The sequence below is a fragment of the Solanum stenotomum genome, chromosome 8 (assembly GCF_019186545.1).
Source record: "Solanum stenotomum isolate F172 chromosome 8, ASM1918654v1, whole genome shotgun sequence".
In the NCBI taxonomy this organism is placed as follows: domain Eukaryota; kingdom Viridiplantae; phylum Streptophyta; class Magnoliopsida; order Solanales; family Solanaceae; genus Solanum; species Solanum stenotomum.
This window is the reverse complement of record NC_064289.1, coordinates 9,774,475-9,792,072: the sequence shown is the minus strand read 5'-3', so window position 1 is coordinate 9,792,072 and position 17,598 is coordinate 9,774,475. Positions and strand designations below refer to the sequence as shown.

The following is a 17,598-nucleotide window of genomic DNA, read 5'->3' as shown; positions in this document are numbered from 1 at the left end:
ATGTTGCTCAGGTGATAATCACTCTCAACTTCCAACTCTAAAGTTGTAAATTCGAGTCACCAAAAGAGCAAAAAATATAAAAACATGGAGCCAGGCGGACTCATGAGTAACGTCTTTTGATCATATCCAATATTAAGAAAATTTTCTAAAAAACCTTAGCAATTCATGAAGGGGTAATAAGACATGATGATTCATGGGGTACTTTACTACTTGGGCATGATTATTAATATTGTTTGATGTCATAGACTTTGTTTTTATCATTTGTCAATATACAATGTATCATAATGTTGAAAAATGATGAGAATTATTTTGATGTTCGTTCATTTCAGGGTAATGTGACTTGGAAAATTTAAAGAGCACCAATCTTTGCTGAACCGGAAAGGCCGTTTATGAAACAATGAATTGTACCCTTGGTATTACACAAGGGTTGAATAATAACAAGTACTAAATTCGTACAGCTACTACATGCACAAACACTGTATGCTGAGTTTAGAACATCACATCGCAATATATATGTACGAACGTACTAGTGTTAGGGTATTGTTATTTTAAGCTGAGAAGTTTTGATGATTTAACAAACTTTCAGATCTAATAAGAGACCTGGTCAAGGACAGACTGCGTACATGAAAAAGTCAAAAGACAGCTGTCTAAAAGCTGTTGCATATGACATGGTTGGTGCACGACTTTTCAAAGTAGCAAATTCTCAGCCAATGGTCTTGTCCGAAGGGTTTGTGTCCATTTGACAATAGTCTCTTCTCTAAACACAAACTTAAGATTTGGCAAACAAAGTTTTGAATTTCTGAAAATTCATAAGCTCAAAAAGAAGAAGTCATCTTCAAGGAAGAACACTGCTCATACTCAACAAAGGACCTGATGGAGTGCTGAAGTTTCGTTGTTGTATTTTGAGTTTTGTGTCTTATGTTCTTATATTGTAAATCTACTCCTAAGTTATAAAGGATAGTAGATCGGTTACTTGTCTAAGTCTTTAGTTTGAGTCGTATTAACTAGAGTTAGTTAGTAGAATCATCTACGTTTTAGTCAAGCCTTTTTACATCATTGTTTTGATGTTTTCTTGGGTAGAGTTGCCTAGGAGTGTCAACTAGAATTAGTTGATGTGTGGTGCAGCAGGATTGCTGCTTGTTTATGCTCTTATCGTCGAAATCGAAGTTGGTGGCTGGAGTTAGACTTGTTGGGTTCTTGAAGTCTAGATCAACTAGAGTTGGTTTAGTGGGCAATAGAGTTATTGCTTTGTTTTCCTTTGTAGTATAGTTACAATAAAGGGGAAGGGATTAAGAGTTAATTCTTAGGTTGCAAGAGTTTGTAATCTGAAACTTTGCTCTGTTTGAGTGAATGAAGTTTGGGTTGAAACCATGTGAGTACAGGTCATGGTTTTCACTGCCCTTGAGAAAGGAGGTTTTCACGTAAAATCCTTGTGCTTGATTTACTTTGAGTTATTTATTTTTGGCGCTATTATTCTGTCGGAGGACCTGATTCAGTGATCATTGGTTGGCCGCATTCATTCTAACAGGTATGCGCTTTGTGCATATACCCATATCAATAAGTACATAATATACAAATTACATAAATATTAGTAGTATCAGACTATGTTTGAATCATATAAAGTTATAGAATAAAAGTATTAAAAACTTTCCTGAAGATATATAATTATTATTCCGATTTAGCTAGCTTAATAAAGTGAAGAAATCATGTTCCACATAAGTTTTCAGATATCTTATTGCGATTAATGTAGACTAACGTTGGAATATATTTCAAAAATTATTATTATTATTGTGATTTAATACTGAAAAACAATACACAAAATTAAATTACTTCGAAGTTTTGTCAAATAACACAAATTGAATCTCTTTAAAAGTTGAGAGTGACGATGTTGAAGTAACGACTTCGTTCATGTCATCACTTTTGGCATTTACGTCTTATCGTTCGAAGGTTCTTAGTGAGTGAATGATTGTCCTTCCACATTGTTGTATGACTGTCGGTCAAGTGATGATATTATTATTTATTATTCCTTCTGTGACTGCTTACAATCCCTTTTTTGTAGGTGTTTTTTTTTTTTGGAGGAGTTTGATTACTTTCTAATCTTTTTGTTACTAAATTAATTTGCTCGCTTTTGGTGTTAAATCTCGTATCCTTTTGCAATTTGAATTTAAAAAAATATTGTTTTTTTCAATTTCTTATGTATTGATATATAATGGAGCTTATGCGTCAATTCAAGATTTCTAGTGTTCAATATTGAACGTGAATGCATAATTGAGAATTGAGATTAAGTGGAAAAACATCCTTCCAAGTTTGGTTTAATTTTCCGATCAAACTTTTTTTGAATTACAAACTTAAGTCGGATCAATTTTGACCTTTTCTTTTAATAGTGAATATTTCGAAAGTACAAACATTGATAGAGAGGTGAGAAGTGAGCGCTATACAACCAAATGGTCATTTTGTTGCCTTGGTATAATTAGATCCAAGTTATGTGGAATATTAAAACCAATTTAAGAATTAAGATCCATCTGATTTATTTCCTCTATTCATTTTTAATTGTCATAGTTTCTTTTTTTAGAGTCAATCTATAATAACTTTGACTAACAATATTTTTTCATCATATTGATATGCAAAAAATTGCAATTTATAGCATTTTTGTATAGTTTTTAAATATCTAAATATTTTGTTTAAAATATCAAATGTGTAAGTGCAAAAAATAAAATTGCAGGAGAAAACATTTTTCATTGTGTAAAAAACACATCCGACCACAGTGGGAGTCGAACCCACGACCTTTTGATCCGAAGTCAAACGCGCTAATCCACTGCGCTATGCGGTCATCTTGTTGCTATAACGATTCTGTCAAAATAAATAGAAAACAATAGGACATGCCATCGGTTTTTTTATTTTCGCCTAATATAATGACATGTTTTCCGATTTTTTTTTATGAAGAGTGTCCAAACTTATGATAGTAAATAACTCCATATGAATTCAATCTTGCATGCCTGCACACAATTACCATTGAGCTACTGCTTACTTTACATTGGAGATGCGTTTTTTTTTTAAATATCTAATAGATTTGAAGTAGATTTAAAACATAAAATAAAATTAAATAGATCCACTTCATTTATCACAATGAATTATATTTGTTCGATACACTGTTGTCAATATAAATATTGAATATTGAAAAAAAAAACAAAAGAAATTTGACCATAATAATAATAAAAAATGCGCGTGCAAGGAATCATATTTGGGCACCATGTAAGTTTCGTGGATACCCTTGTTATTGTGCTACAGGTCTCCATCAATTTTGAGGGAGTTCAAAATAATATATATATATATATATATATATATATATATATATATAAAGTAAGATTTGACTTATATATAGTATGTATTTTTCAACGAAATGTGTTCAGCTAGACATCCTGACACCACCGTAACTTTGCCCCTAATAAAGTGACAGTAGGTAAAAGATGATCATATCAATTATTTTTTTATGAGTGTGTCAGTTATAAATTTGGCAAGTAAATACAGTTAAAAAAAAAGTCATTATACTGGATGTTTATCTTTGCATAATAAATAAATTATACAGTACCAAGTTAGTAACATTATAAAGCCAAGCAACTGATTTTTTTTGTTCACATGGATTGTATCAATACAAAAAAAATAAAAATACATTTAGTGATAATATATTTTTTTAGTGATGATATTTATTTTCATAATATTTTGTGGTAATCTAGTTAAAGAATTCATTGTCGCAAAAATCTTTAGCAATATTTATGTAAAATAGTACTATGGCTAAATAATTACCATAAAATCCTTTATTTATTGTAATGTATATTGATTTGAATGTAAAGGTCATAACTAAAAATTTCTCATTGGAGTCATCACTATTTTAATTAAAAAAATATAATTACATTTATATTAAAAATAAAATAATTTTTTTTTAATCAAAAATAGTCTACAATAAAAAAAAATATGTATATATTTTATCTTTACATTTTTTATGAAATTACATCGAGTATATATATATATGAAATCGAAAACAAGTAAATAAAGATAACCATAGCTAATTAAAATATACGTATACATAAAAAACAATAATTGTGTAATGTATTTTACCCAAATCAAATTACGTACCAAATTTTCTTTAGGAGCAATAAACTAATAATGTTAATTTATCTTTCATATAAATAAGTAAAATAATTTTGTCAATGTATTGTGACTTCAGTTCAAAGCATCATCATCGTATGATCTCCTCTACCGTTCGTCCCATTTTCTTTCTTCTTATTATTACAGAGGTTGCTCGCTGCCATTAGCAAAACCTCTACTCATTTTCTCTCTTTTTCGATCTCTCTTCGTTGCTCTCCGGCACTTTGCCACTTAGCGAGCAATTCGAATTGGAAGATTTCTGCAATTGAGTAGCTGGTGGATCTTTAGGATTCTTCACACTCAAATCTCTGATTTATTGCCTTTTTCCAATAGAATTCGCATTCGTCGGTGAAAATGGTACGTCCATTAGTTTCAGTATGTTGTTAATGCGTTCGCATTACGTTAAAACTTAGATCTGATTCAAATCTAATTCGATTTAATGGTGGTAAGGGATCACTCTGTTGAGGATTGGAAAAATTCAATGTCGGTTCTGAGAATTAGTTGAGATCTGGTAATTTGTTGTTTACTAACTTAATCTCACTTTTTTTTTTTTTTTTGCATTGGCGATGGCACAGCCTCTAAGATTGGAGATTAAGGTACTATACTTTTTCAGTATTCAAAATATTAATGGTGGATTAAATAGTTTTATATTTTTGTATTGCCAATACGTACTAATGCTGACTGTGGTACTTTGATCAGAGGAAACTTGCTCACAGATCAGAAAGGGTAAAGGCCGTGGATCTACATCCTACGGAGCCATGGTAATGAAACTCATATTTACTAAACAAATAGTAACTTCCTTTCTTTTTTTCCAGTTTTGATGTTTATGCTTGCTCTGTAGTCTCTAATGTTGTTTGTTGGAGTGACATTTTTATATGATGAAGTTTTGGAGTAACAAACTCTTTGCAAAATTTTGAATTACAAAGTTTGTGTTTCTCTTGGGAATGGGGGGCCTGGTATAGTAGAAACGATAATGTCATTTACTTAAATGATAATTCTTGTGGCTCATTCTTTCTATTCTCGTTCACAGGATATTGACAAGTTTATATTCAGGGACCATTTGCATTTGGAACTACCAGACCCAGGTATAGGAAATTACATCCAAACTTGTGCTGCTTCTTATTAAAGTTGGATTCTTGAATCTTGTGAAAGTTATACATGATAAAGTTACTTGTAAAAGTAAGCATAATCCCAAACTAAGGAAGAACATTACATGAAAAAGACGGAGCAGCTATTATGGTCTTGGGATAATGGTCATACGTCGATCTTAACATTTTAGAAAATCCTTCTGAGGAATCTTTAACAATTTAGAGAAAGGGAGTTAGGGGGTGGGCGGGCAATTAGAAGCACTTGCATGGTAGTTGCAACTCTGGCCATGCAAAGATGAATTGGTGTTGATTTTCAATGAGTGCTTAGTAAAGCTCACAAAGCAGCCTTCGATGTTTGCTGGTAGCTTTAGTTCTGACTGTGCGAAGATGATACTATGCGAACTTCCAGCAATTTGTACTTAAAGACAAGCTGATAGTTGTAGCTCCCAGAATTGTTGGTTAGTGGTTGTTTGAAAAGCTGATATTACTATTGAGCTCATAATTTGATTTGCCCTGTATGTAGGTATGTATTCCATTTTCGTATCGCATACCTTTTCCTCTCACCTGACCTTTGGGATAACATCTCCAAGTTAGATCAGTAAAATTGGTACCCAGAAATCAGAACTGCCCCTAAAATTATTTCTCCACCATTGATATCCTCTAATTACTGTAGTTCCAAGTATGTTCAGTATTCATAGTATCTTTACCTATTAGCTACCATTGATACATATGAGACATAACTGTTTTCACTTTGTGTGCAAATGTATACTTATTAGCTTAGTATGAAAAAGCAACTGTATCAGCATTCCCCTAATAGAAGAGAAGTTACATTGTAATGACATTATTTATAGAATGCTGATGAGTCATTCATTTTTAATGCAGACAATGGCACAATCTTTCGAAGTTACTGAATTACCAGGTCCGTTAATTGAATGAAAGTGGTATTTTTTGGTTGGTCAGGGGGTGCATAAGAAACTTTCTGCTTTAACAAAGGGTTGCAGTACCTTTTTAACACCTTAATTATTCTTTGCAGTAAGATCAGCGAAATTTATAGCACGCAAACAGTGGATTGTTGCTGGTTCCGATGACATGTTTATTCGTGTATACAATTATAATACCATGGATAAGGTCAAAGTATTCGAGGCACACACAGATTATATTAGGTGTGTGGCTGTTCATCCTACACTACCATATGTGCTGTCATCATCTGATGACATGCTTATAAAGCTCTGGGATTGGGAGAAGGGATGGGTATGCACTCAAATTTTTGAGGGTCATTCCCATTATGTGATGCAGGTCACATTTAATCCAAAAGACACCAATACTTTTGCTAGTGCATCTCTTGATCGGACTATAAAGGTAATTTTTTTAATCTTTCCTATCGTCCCCTCCCTCCTATGATAAATTTCTAAATAACATCATATTTGTCGTTCACCTATGTAACATTGGGGCTGGTAATGGTTGACTTGTAGATTTGGAACCTTGGCTCTCCTGACCCTAACTTTACACTGGATGCCCATCTGAAAGGGGTTAATTGTGTTGATTATTTCACTGGTGGTGATAAACCTTTTCTAATTACTGGCTCTGATGATCACACTGCTAAGGTTTGCTACTAATAACCTATTCCCATGTTCTGTTGTTGACTGCACCTGTATAGAACCTGAGTTATATGCTCTGGAATCACGAAACAGGTCTGGGACTATCAGACAAGAAGTTGTGTCCAGACTCTTGAAGGTCACACACACAATGTTTCTGCTGTATGTTTTCATCCAGATCTTCCTATTATAATGACGGGGTCTGAAGATGGTACTGTTCGTATTTGGCATGCAACTACTTACAGGTAATACTCAGTATCATTTAATTATTTTAGCTTATTTCAAGGTTCTATTACTATTAGACATGGCATTCATTTTTTGACACAACTTCTTGTGTTTCAATACATTGTCGGACATATAGTTTCTGTAACTTTAAAGACAGCGATTATGCGGATGAATATGGACATATTTAGTTGTAATCTGTAAAGGGAACCACTTCTTTCTATCGTTTGGAGTTGCATGAATCAGTGGAACCGGCCATGTAGCTTATATGAATTATTTGACTGAATTACAATGATGACCTATGTGAATTCTTTGGTTGGGTCTCAACTTTTATCATGTAATGCAGCTAGCATATCTCTTTTGTACTCTTTGCATCTTCTTGATGCTGGTAATGAAACAACTTAGTTCATCAAAAAAAAAAAATTCTTTGATTGAATCACAGTGATGACCTATGTAATGCTATTGGTGGATAAATCAGCACATATTTATTTTTATCTTTCAAGCTGTGTCACCTGCGTAGAGATACAGTTTTTGTTGAAACATATGCACTACTCCCCCCTTATACAAGGAAAGATAATGGATCAAAAGAAAATGGAAAGATATGCACGCCCTACTACCTTAGTCCAAATTGTATGTTCATTTTCCCTTTCTAATTTGTTATGGAATTTTGTCTGTTTTTTACAAAAAGAAATTCTTTGCAACAGATTATGTAACACAAATTACCGAATTTGTGTGTGTGTGTGTGTGTGTTTTGGGCTGGGAGTGGGGGGTGGGGGGTGGGGTGGGGGTGGAGGTGGGGGCATTGCTTAGATGAATGTATCTTTCATTAGGTTGCTAGGTTGTTAAGTTGCTCGGACTCTTCACTTTTGGTGCCGCACCCGTGTCGACACAACATGGGTGTGGGTGTGGGATCCGTGTCCGATTTGGTCAACCAATTTCGGGTACTTTGACCATACTTTGACCAAAATCGATGGGAAAGTGGACAATTTTAATGATTTCTATAATCAATACAAAAGCTAATGAAGAAAATGGAATACCTTTTATATAGAAATTTCCATGTCACTCCTTTTCCTTTAATCTCCTTCTAGGATTCTCGTCAAGTTCTCCACAAATATATCATAATTTAGGTTTTATAACTTTCTTTTTAGATATTTTAATTATTTTTAGGCGAATCTCCGCACCCGTTCCATACATGGATCCATATCCCCGAATCTTAAAAATTAGATCATGAAGGATCCGACATCTAGATCCACACCCGGATCGGACACCCACACCCAAGTCCGAGCAACTTAGTTAGGTTCCATGAATATCGCACGCACATACATGCTGCTGAAATTGACACGTCTCTTGTTTTCAGCATGGAATATTCTTTTTAAGAATTTGAGTAGATCGATAACAACGTTTTGATATCCTCTTTTGCATTGCTGTTTACTAAAGATGAATTATGTTTCCTGTATCTATATCAGTTGACTAACATGTTAACATAGTTAAAACACTCTACGCTATTAGCTGCAGTGCTAATTTTCTTCTTATTTTTCACTCTGAGATTAAACTAATCAATTAAACCTTGAAAACTGACGTGTTTCTAGAATTTTACCTAACGAGAAGATGAAATTCTCCATCTACCACTTAAAGCAATGCATCTCATCTATTGGTGACTTTACCTTTTCAAAATGATTTTTCATTAATTTTTTATACAACCTTCTGGTTCTGATTTCTTGTGTTCTTTTCTAGGTGCTTGGGTTTTAATTGTTTATCTTTTTGTTGATTTGCATTTTCTTGTAAACCTGACAATGTTTTGAATTATCTCTTTTGAAAACTGATGCATTTCTATTATTTTGCCTAAGATAAACTGATGAATTTTTCCTTCACTTTTGTAAGCACTCCTCTGGTTCTGACTTCTGAGTGATTGTCTCCTCTCATAAATCTTGTTTCATTTCTTAATCTTTTTTTTTTTAAAAATAATTATTTCGCGCAGACTCGAGAACACGTTGAATTATGGCCTTGAAAGAGTTTGGGCCATTGGTTACATGAAAGGTTCAAGAAGGTGAGTTTCTATAATTAATTTATAGCTGTATTTTTTATCTGCTTGGAAGTCTAACGATTTCCATATTTACTTTGATTTTCAGTTCTTTCTTTTCTTTTTATATTTGAACGAGGAAAGAGGGAATAGCCAATGTTAGTTGAATCGTGAGCTTACAAAAAAAAATAATTTGAAACTAGGAAATATTAAAGAGCTAAGGAGTAGATCATGATTTTCATCTTTTTCTTTGTATTTGCATTTGTTCAGCTAGCTGCAGTTATAATTAATGTATTAAATGTATAGGGTTGTAATTGGTTACGATGAGGGAACCATTATGGTAAAACTTGGTCGAGAGGTACCTGTTGCTAGCATGGATAATAGTGGAAAAGTCATATGGGCTAAGCACAATGAGGTTCAAACTATTAACATCAAGAGTGTGGGTGTGGATTATGAGGTATGGCATCAATTTCCTTCAAGTCTGCTCGCCTGATTCAAATTACAGAATATTGTTTTCCTGTCACCCCCTCAATTACTGCTGGATATTGTTTTATGAATAATTTGCTTTATATCAGGTTACTGATGGAGAAAGATTGCCTTTGGCAGTCAAGGAATTGGGAACTTGTGACCTATACCCACAAGTGAGTCAGATTTACAGCTAATACCTGGCATTTTGTATAATTTTGTATCACCTGCTTTGCAACTGTGAATTGGATCTGGTTCCATAGTTCAATACTTCAATTGTTATTCATGTAAGGTTATCCTGTTTGGGTTGCATAAATTGTATCTTCTTTCTAGTAAAAGACTTGCTATTTTCGTTAAAATAAGCAATCCATAGATTTGAAACCAATCCTCCCTTAATCTGATTTCTGGTTTTCGTTTTGTACAGTTTCTCTCTTCAGACTTCCATGGGAAGCCATTTTGTAGTAGTGATGCTTATCCCAGAAGATATGACTTATGTACCTGCTTCTTTGCTTTCCTTATGTCCTTAAAGATGTGTCATTTTATTGGTTCTTTAGTCATCTTCTCATAGTTTGAGGTTGTGCTTGGAATATACTAGTTTCCCTCTTAGGGTTAAAGGATGTAATTACTTAGATGTCACTTACTGTTGATCTCTTTCTTTTTCTCCTCCTTCACAGAGCTTAAAGCATAACCCAAATGGAAGGTTTGTCGTTGTTTGTGGAGACGGTGAGTATATCATATATACTGCTCTGGCCTGGAGAAATAGGTCATTTGGCTCAGCTCTGGAATTTGTTTGGTCGTCTGATGGAGAGTATGCTATCAGAGAAAGTACTTCAAGGATTAAGATTTTCAGCAAAAATTTCCAGGTTTCATGAATGTCCTCACAACTGCCTCCCTCCCAAATTTGGATTACTTTTGTGTTATGCTTCAGATTATGTGTTATTTAATCTAATGATATTACTTTAAATAATGGACCCCACAATTAGATGTTATCCCCTCTTACTCAATCTCTTTTTCTCTCTCTCCTATTTCGTACCCTTAATTTGTTACTTCTTAGAGGCCTGACAAGTAAATTTGGGTTCATGTGCATGCAGTAAGTTGTAGTTCTTTAATGCATTTAGCTTCTCTTCGTCTTGAAGCTGAAGGGTGCATTGTGTTGTAGTTTCTTTTGTTCACCTGGATTGAAGTGAATATGCTGATATCTCCAGGAAAAAAAGAGTATTCGCCCTACTTTCTCTGCTGAGCACATCTATGGGGGTACCTTATTGGCAATGTGCTCAAATGATTTCATTTGCTTCTACGATTGGATTGAGTGCAGGTTGATACGATGGATTGATGTTAATGTCAAAGTAAGATAGATAAGCTTGACTTCCATAAGTGCTATGTTGGTCCTTTACTCTTTTGATGGTTGTTACAACATCATTTGTTTTTTTTTTGCTTCAACTACTTCAGAACCTCTACTGGGCTGACAGTGGTGATCTGGTGGCTATTGCTAGTGATACTTCATTCTACATACTGAAGTATAATGTGAGAGCTCTCTTTCTCAGATTTTTAAACTACTACTATATCTTTTCTTTGCAAGCTATTGTGTTATGATTGTCCTTTTGTTAAACCTGCAGCGCGATGTTGTTTCTGCACATTTAGATAGTGGAAGATCTGTAGATGACCAAGGTGTTGAAGATGCTTTTGAACTTCTTTATGAAATAAATGAACGTGTCAGAACTGGAATTTGGGTCGGAGATTGTTTCATTTACAACAATTCTTCTTCGAGACTGAATTACTGTGTAGGCGGCGAGGTATGAAAAGTCATTCATGCAGTTTTATGGACCTCTTTGTTTTCAGTATGTCTCATCTCATACAGGTGAGTAACAGTGTTTCTTACGATCTTTAGGTGACCACCATGTTTCACTTAGACCGACCCATGTACCTGCTGGGATATCTCGCTAATCAAAGTAGAGTATTCCTGATTGACAAAGAGTTCAAGTGAGTAGGCTCATGACAGCTTCTCACACAGGAACTAGAAAAATTATTTCAAGTATGATTCTTCTATGATGACCCATATTCTTTTCATTACAGTGTCGTGGGATATACTCTTCTGCTCAGCTTGATAGAGTACAAGACACTTGTGATGCGTGGTGACTGGGACAGAGCTAATGCGGTCTTACCATCAATTCCTAAGGATCACCATAACAGGTACATCTCTATTCTTCTTGTAATATGTTTTTTTCTGTGAATATGATTAATGAATTGTGCTTGATTGCGATTTTTCCTTCATCTTCGAACACAGTTGCAAAATGTGACAAAATGGCAGTTAAAAAAATACAAACATCATTTTAGTGTAGTCTATGATGTAAATTGTTTTCTTAAGACACATTATTGAGTATTGGAGTGAAATGTGTCCAAATGGTATGAAATGGATTTTGAGGTTTCATATAGCCCATCCCATCTAGTTTGTGAACACAGTTGTTGTATTGATGTAAAATTGTTTATTATCATGGGGGTGTGGCACACACTGCTAAAGTTACTCTGATAGCCGTAGTAATTTTAGTGCTAATACGTGCTACAAGCCCTGACTTTTGGAAGGGATGCATTTATTAGATAAAAGGATATTCTTGCTGCTATGCTATGTGATTGAATGCAGTCATTCATGTTCTTATCTTTCCTATGATCTATTGGGATCTGCATTACTATATTGTGTTTAGTAATTAAGCCTTGGGCGGTGGTGGATTTATTTCTGTCTTATATGATGGGATTATCAAGTTCTCTAAGTTGTGATGAAATGATTCCCCGTAGTGTTGCTCGTTTCTTGGAATCACGAGGTATGATTGAGGAAGCATTGGAAGTTGCAACAGACGCTGACTACAGATTTGAACTTGCCATACAGTTGGGTAAATTAGACATTGCAAAGGTAAGGGCTACTAACTCGCGAAAGTGTGCGATTTGACTTCAGCCTCTCTTCCTTTATACTTGTCTCTGTCAGAAGAACCACATGTTGTTAAGTATGGGCATGCACCCCTTCTTGTTTGCAGGAAATTGCTGTAGTAGCACAGAGCGAATCCAAATGGAAGCAGTTGGGTGAACTGGCAATGTCTGCTGGAATGGTAATTGATACTTACAGCCACTTGAGCCCCTTTTTTTAAAAACCAAATTTTTACCAGGGGGAACATAAACCACTTGAATTTTCAAAAACAAGTAAATTGATGAGTTTTACAAATGGTCAGTGTTTGAGCTTCTTAATTTATATCAGAAATTCCAAGTCAGCTCTCCGAAAGTTTCTTTAGCAGAAAACTCCTGACCCATACCTTTTTTGCTGCTGGAAAAATCTATGGTTAAGGTTCTGAACTCTGTTGGTTGTCCTTTTGCCTGTGACAGTTTACCGAATGTTTCTGTTTGTAGTTCAGTGGTAAAGGGTGTTTGTAGTTGATTTCTGCAGCCTCCTGGTCATTCTTCCTAGTACTCTTTACTTGGATTATAACAACATACCCAGTGTGATCCCACAAATGGGGTCTGGGGATGGTGTGGGGTGTACACAAACCTTACTCCTACCAACTGTTCTTTACTTGGATTCTCTATCAATATTGCTGTTCTATATTTTGCAGCTGGAGATGGCAGAGGATTGTTTGAAATACGCTAATGACTTGAGTGGTTTGCTGCTGCTTTATTCCTCATTAGGAGATGCTGAAGGAATTGCTGAATTAGCATCTCTTGCAAAAGAGCATGGAAGAAACAATGTTGCATTCCTTTGCCTGTTCCTCCTGGGTAAAGTGGAAGATTGTGTTCAGCTGTTGGTTGACAGGTACTTTTTTCGTTTGAGATCCTCTTCAGTTTGTTGCCACTTGTCAGATTGTTGTCAACTCTGGAATGATATTCTCTATTGCAATTACTTTGCAGCAACCGGATACCTGAGGCTGCATTTATGGCAAGATCTTACCTTCCAAGTAAGGTTTCTGAAATAGTTGCAATGTGGAGGAAGGACCTTAATAAGGTCAGTGATATTCATTTTTGTGATTGCTATTAGATTTACATTGTCCACTATTTAAGGAGCTGTGTATTCTCTTGGTCAGTTTTTTTAAAAAATATGTTACTTTCGTTTTAATCTTTTTAAAAATAAATAAAGAAATAAAGTACAATGCTTCTGCCTCATGTTGCGGGGATCATGCTTTTTGACCTTTAAGTTAACAGTGCAAAGGAACTTAGGAGCTCTTTGATGGTACTGTTATGCCTGTGATAAGACATACAAATTTGCTGGTGTTGACGTGTGTGTTCTCTTTTCCAACTTTTGCTTGCATTTGCATGTGCCTGCCATGAAATATTTCTGTCAATTTCTCTCAGCGGCCAATGTGGCCTGAGAACACCCTATATTCGATACAGACATCCTTTTAACTTCACGATTAGAATTTGAGTTTCTTTGTTAAAAAAATGATTTGAACTTGAGTGCAAGTAGTAAGAGAACTGCAGAAAAGGTTGTCTTTTATGGGTAAGAAACAGTCTGCAGAATTATTTGCAACCATGTCACTCAGAATTCTTGTCAGATTTTGAACCTAGTTTTCTGCATGATTTCGGCCTGTAGGTTAACCAGAAAGCAGCAGAAGCTTTGGCTGATCCTGAAGAATATCCCAACATGTTTGAGCACTGGCAAATTGCACATGCTGTTGAAGCTAGAGTCTCAGAGGAAAGGTGTATATAGACCACTATTCTCCTTTTTGTGGATCTTTTGTAGCTTGTACACTGGTGGCTCTTTGAAAAAAGTTTACATCTCTTTTTCTATTTGTACTCCTTTCCTCTTATTGCTGGAGTATGAATTCAACAGGGCTTAATGAATGGGCATATTTAACACTAGTGTGGACTGATTCCCAGTTATGAGACCAAGTGTTGCGCACAATTTTATTGTGAAAATTTTTCATCAAGGTTATTTTCTAATTTTTTGTAGGGGTGTATACCCACCAGCAGCAGATTATGGAAATTATGCTGATAGACCAACTTCCAACCTTGTAGAAGCTTTCAGCAACATGAAAATGGATGAAGAAGAACCCCTTGAAAATGGAGAAATGGACCACGAGGTATTAGATGGACATGTTTCTATTTGTCTCATATGAGGATTCATTTTCCATTATGTGTCCATTTATATATATATATATATATATATATATATATATATATTTAAAAAAAGAAGTAGAAAACATAGTTAGCATTTTACATTATTTTGTTTATACAATGCTGGGGATTAGATATGGATGTATGGCATAATAGTTTGTATTTCAAGCATCTTAACAACAACCTTATGCTCGATGGTAGTTGATACCCTTCATACAAGCAGCTTATACGACTAATCACTGTGGTAATGGCCATGTTTAAAACTGATTGTTTCCTTGTTTAAACTCCCCAGGTTGTGGAACAGAATGGTGATGAGGTTCAAGAACAGGGACAAGATGGCACTCAACAGGAGAGCCAAGAAGAGGCTGTTGTCGTAGATGCTGACTCTACTGATAGTGCAGTACTCGTCAATGGAAACGAGGCTGAAGAAGAGTGGGGTACGAATACTGAAGGAAAACTGTCAGCCTAAAAGCAATTGGTTGGGCCGGTGTGAAAATCCTAATTTTGTAGCTGGTGATTAATTGAATTTCTTTTAGTTGCTGTGTTTGGCTCCTATACATTCCAAATCCTTCTCTTTTTTCTTTTATGCCTCCTTGTTTTTTCTTTAACCTTAACTGCTTGAAGCAATTGCAATTTTGGCAAACCCAACCTTGAGAAGGCATATTGCCTTTCCTATGAAATACTAAAATGTGGAGTTTGGAGTTTGTTCTCTTCTTTCATGTCTAGATATTAATGTATTTTCAAACTTTTTAAAGTACCTCAATCCATAGATAATTTCTGACATTTAGCTTGAACTGCTTTTATGGGTGAAAATTCCAGCACTGGCTAATATTTTTCAGCTGATTAGCATTTGACATTCATTTGTTTTTGGCATAAGTTAGGAAGTTAACTACGTTGGCATTCATTTGTTTCTTGGCATTTCACTTCTCCTTCTCGATTTGTCCCTATTTGTGCTTGTTCTTTTCTTTTTCGTTCAATTTATTGTTACTTTATACTGCCTCTCTTATTAGCTGTTATGTTATGTTTTCGTCAATGTTTTTTTCTTCTTCTTTATACCTGAAATTGCTGAACTTGAGCCAAGGGTCTTTACGAAACAACCCTTCTACCTCCACGAGGTAGTGGTAAAGTCTGCGTACACTCTACCCTCCCCAGACCCCACTTGTGGGATTTCACTGGGTATGTTGTTTTTTGTGGTTGTCAATTTATTGTTACTTACCTCTCATTCCTTTTTATTCTTTTTGCAGTGCTTACACCACATAACTAGGTTCAGTGAAGACAGTTGGTTCCAGCTGTATGTAATCCGTTCTTCTGGTGAGAATTGAGTTTTCTGCATCAAGCATAATTTTATGCATCCTTTGTCTGATAAACAGTTCTTATCTGTATGTCTTCTTGATTGGGGGTGCTTCAAATTGTATCTTATTTATCAAGTCTTTTGTGTGTTAACTACACTTGCATGCATATCATTTCATTTGCTTGACTGGTGCCCTTGTAGAATATTTGAACTTGTACATTTAACCTTGTTCTGCCTTGGCCTATATGCAAGAAACTGAAGAAGCCATGTTTCCCCCCCTAGAATTTGGTCAATTTTTTGATTCATACGTATGTGTAACCACATTGTAATACAGAAATATTCTTGAAAGCGCTGTGTGTACTATCCAGAAAAAGATAGAATAATTGTGTTCTGCAGTTCTTTCACTTGCATAATGTTTTAGTTTACATTATTTGACTACACTTCTGGTATACTTGATCTGGATTTGGATTCAATAATGCAGATCTTCGAAAAGTTCTGCTTACAATGTATAATGAGTGTTTGAATTCCTTGGCTTTATAGAACATTTAGACGGAAGAAAAATCTTCAATTTGTTTGGTCAGATTAAAGCTATAATCATTTTCAGTTTTGTTTTTTACACCTTAATTCGTGTTGACAGCTTGCAGAATTCTGACAAATGCCTGAATTCCTTGTTTACCTTCACATCAGGGAAAACATGCACTGTTTGGACCGTTTGACAGAAATTTGAACTTTTCATTCCAGGTTCTCAAAGTTGTTGTCTGAATGGGACGAACGATGAAGGGACTGGCTGGCTGTCTGTTTTGAGTGGTGAACGAGTTTTGGTGGCACACTGTAGAAAACATTTGTCCCAGCTCAGTTATACGCATAGATTTATACACTATTATTCTTTATGAGGGATACAATTCTTTAATCCGTCAAAATTCTTTCAATCCATTGTGAATGTAAAAACAGTTGCACAAAATATGCAAGTGGAGATACTGCGGAAGTGCTTTTGAGTTCATATTTCTCTATGATTCTCCAACTCACTGTGTTCCCTTCACCAGAGCCTTTTCTGCCAACTGTATTCAGTCAATGGTAGTAACAATCTCTATGTAGCAGACAGATTGAGATATTAATATTTTCTTTTTTCCATTTTATTGGCGCAATCACTTTCACTATATTAAGGATTTAGAAGTCGAATTTCAATTATACATAAGCTAAAACTTGAACTTACTGATTCCAAACACCATGGAATTATATCTTAAGCAGAAAGATGACTTCCTATAACAAACACCATGTTCTTTTACTTCATCAATTTTCTTTTTAGGGTTATAATATTAATTTTTATCATGGTTAGGATGTCAAAGTTTGATTTAAATCCACTTGCAGATCAAAGGTAATAGCTTGAAATTCAGTTATGTTTAGTTGTAGTTACAAATGCAACTAATGAATTTGAAGCTCCAATGTGTATGATCTCTGCATAATTTGAAAAGCTTCAACAAGTACACCAAAGAAGATAAATATATAAAAGACTTTCATCAAAGCATTTACTCATGCTCATTGTTGGTGGGTATTGCAAAACTATCGCTTGAGAAGTAAGTAAGAAGTTGATCCTTGCTTGGTCATTAGAATAATATCAGTTATTAGTGACAGGTCACTCACTTTATTAGAATGAAAAGAATTTGCAAAACATCGCTAATT

At 34.8% G+C, this 17,598-nt stretch overlaps 1 protein-coding gene and 1 non-coding gene across 8 annotated transcripts; one reads left to right on the top strand and one right to left on the bottom strand.

Moving 5' to 3' along the window:
- Window positions 1-2,756: 2,756 nt before the first annotated feature.
- Window positions 2,757-2,830, bottom strand: TRNAR-UCG (transfer RNA arginine (anticodon UCG)). The gene has a single exon. It is a non-coding gene; the product is annotated as a tRNA-Arg (tRNA).
- A 1,376-nt stretch (window positions 2,831-4,206) lies between these two features.
- LOC125874787 (coatomer subunit beta'-2-like) lies at window positions 4,207-16,920 on the top strand. 7 transcript variants are annotated; one of them, XR_007447308.1, is made up of 26 exons: window positions 4,207-4,503; window positions 4,722-4,742; window positions 4,846-4,907; window positions 5,177-5,231; window positions 6,117-6,153; window positions 6,268-6,593; window positions 6,707-6,838; window positions 6,926-7,074; window positions 9,030-9,098; window positions 9,378-9,528; window positions 9,647-9,712; window positions 10,211-10,399; window positions 10,742-10,882; window positions 10,986-11,060; window positions 11,153-11,329; window positions 11,425-11,516; window positions 11,610-11,726; window positions 12,327-12,441; window positions 12,563-12,634; window positions 13,133-13,329; window positions 13,425-13,518; window positions 14,104-14,210; window positions 14,464-14,593; window positions 14,920-15,140; window positions 15,872-15,938; window positions 16,660-16,920. XR_007447308.1 is itself a non-coding variant. In XM_049555814.1 (26 exons), the coding sequence occupies exons 1-25, from the start codon at window positions 4,501-4,503 to the stop codon at window positions 15,889-15,891; spliced, it is 2,742 nt and encodes a 913-aa protein (XP_049411771.1). In that variant the 5' UTR covers window positions 4,207-4,500; the 3' UTR covers window positions 15,892-15,938; window positions 16,660-16,920. The 7 variants fall into 7 exon arrangements, 4 of the variants coding, with proteins under 4 accessions (XP_049411771.1, XP_049411773.1, XP_049411772.1 ...); XR_007447311.1 differs by having other exon boundaries at window positions 16,606-16,920; XR_007447310.1 differs by having other exon boundaries at window positions 16,556-16,920.
- The last annotated feature ends 678 nt before the right edge of the window (window positions 16,921-17,598 follow it).